This window comes from Cryptomeria japonica, chromosome 10, assembly GCF_030272615.1.
Source record: "Cryptomeria japonica chromosome 10, Sugi_1.0, whole genome shotgun sequence".
NCBI lineage: Eukaryota > Viridiplantae > Streptophyta > Pinopsida > Cupressales > Cupressaceae > Cryptomeria > Cryptomeria japonica.
Window position 1 is genome coordinate 663,945,865 of NC_081414.1, and position 1,972 is coordinate 663,947,836.

The window sequence follows — 1,972 nt, forward strand, 5'->3', positions numbered from 1 at the left end:
TTCTGTTGTTGTTTCTTGATATCAATTATGGGAAGAACAGTAACAGCCCCCTCATGAAAATCTGATAATTTTTATACTATTTCGATTTTTTAAAATATGCTACAGCTTAAAATGATTTAAATTGCAAGAATTGTTTTTTTCTTTCTTAGTTGCAGACTCCGTCAATGCTTATCGTTCAGAGTTACTGTCAAGTACGCACAAGTCGTCAATATCTTTGTAGTGAATCATCTTAATGTAAACATGTTCTTATAATCTTTCAAAAATGTTTATAAAATGTTTCATGAGAATAAAGATACAGGTAGCAACTATAACTTCAATTCCTAACGACTAAACATCGATATAAATTCTAGCAAATCCCTACTTTCAGATTACCTACACAATTTATGCCTTCCAGTTATTGCCTTACATTATTTATTACAGTTTCAAAACAAGCAAAACCAACATCCTACAAACTCCTGTTAAAATCGTGCATGGGGAAGGCAAAAGTAAAGAGGGTAATCCTTGTTCCTTAGCAAGGGCTTAGGGGCAATCCACACAAACACCGATTGTTCGAATACGAAGACACGGGAAACACCTTCAGTGTCTTCCCCTGAGGAATTTGACCGCACAAATAGTTGTAACTCACATCAAAACGCTTCAGATTCTTCAGACCCAATATCTCCGCAGGAATCGAATCCGTGAGCATGTTCCTCTCGAGCCTTAACTCCACCAGATTCGACAGCCCACCCAACGAAGCCGGAATGGCGTACGTCAAATTATTGTGGTACAAAGACAACAATGTCAGCGCCGCAAGATTTCCGTACGAGGAAGGAATGCCACCCACCAACATATTATTGGCGGCGTTCAGTATGCTCAGTGTCTTCACAGAACCCATGGAGTCAGGAAGAGGCCCATAAAACAGATTGTCGTTGAGATAAACCTGCTGGAGATTTTTCAGGTCTCCCATGGCGGTCGGTAAGGTTTCAGTTATCCGGTTGCCTGCCAAATCCAGAATCTGCAGCTCACTCAGCGTCGTTATTTCCGGCAGGACGAGTCCTTTCAGCTGGTTACCGCGGAGGCGTAGGACTTTCAGCTTGCTCAACTTGGGTATCCATGTCGGAAATTTCCCGATCAGATCGTTGTCGGATAAATCAAGAGTGCGGAGCTGCGGTAGACCGGCGATTGAATTGGGGATTTTGCTGGTGATGTTTTTCCAGCCACTTAAGCGGAAAACTATGAGAGCTGAGAGATCGCCGATGGATTTTGCAATTGTTCCGGTCATGAAGGCGTTCTTGTTGGACGCCGGAGCTTTCAGATCGATCACAATTACTTTTCCTGTGCGGGTGTCACAGGTGACGCCTTGCCATTTGGCATTGCAGCAGTCTTGGCCTTGCCAAGTTTTGAGCGCACCCGTGGGGTCTTTTTTAATCCCTGCTTTGAATTTTAGCAGGGCATTCAGGTCCTCTCCGTTGCATTGAGCGCCTGCTTGAGCTCCATGTGACTGTGAGATCAAGCAGAGCGCCCATATTGAGAGCCACGTCAGAAGCTTCATCCTCGCCATTGATATAGAATTAGGGCTTTTTAGCTCATTAGAGGAAGAAGATTGGGAGGTGGTGTGAATTAAATGTGATGAGTAGTGTGCATTTATAGAGAAGTGGGTGATGAAAGATCGTGGATAGGGCATTGTACAGCAAGGCAAGGCTTTGCATGCATGGGAATTCGTGGGGCTTTTATTACGATTTAGGTTTGTGATTTACGTTTTCTGAAAGGCCTTTACAACCGCATTACGAGAACTTGGGATTCGAAAGCGAAATATAATATGTTGCTTCTGCTTTCCGTAAAACCAACTGCTTTATAAAATAAGTGTTGGTACATAAGCTTTTGGAAGCAAGTGCAGGTGATCTTCCTAAGGAAGTGGTTTCTTGTCTCCTGATGGATGTTAAATAATTGGACTTGACAAGAGGGGCACTGATAGCAGATGCAAAGCTCCATG

The 1,972-nt window shown here is 43.2% G+C and overlaps 1 protein-coding gene across 1 annotated transcript; it reads right to left on the minus strand.

Moving 5' to 3' along the window:
* Positions 1 to 322: 322 nt before the first annotated feature.
* LOC131073320 (DNA damage-repair/toleration protein DRT100) lies at positions 323 to 1,581 on the minus strand. Its single transcript, XM_058009731.2, has one exon. The coding sequence runs from the start codon at positions 1,538 to 1,540 to the stop codon at positions 509 to 511; it is 1,032 nt and encodes a 343-aa protein (XP_057865714.2). The 5' UTR covers positions 1,541 to 1,581; the 3' UTR covers positions 323 to 508.
* Between the last annotated feature and the right edge of the window lie 391 nt (positions 1,582 to 1,972).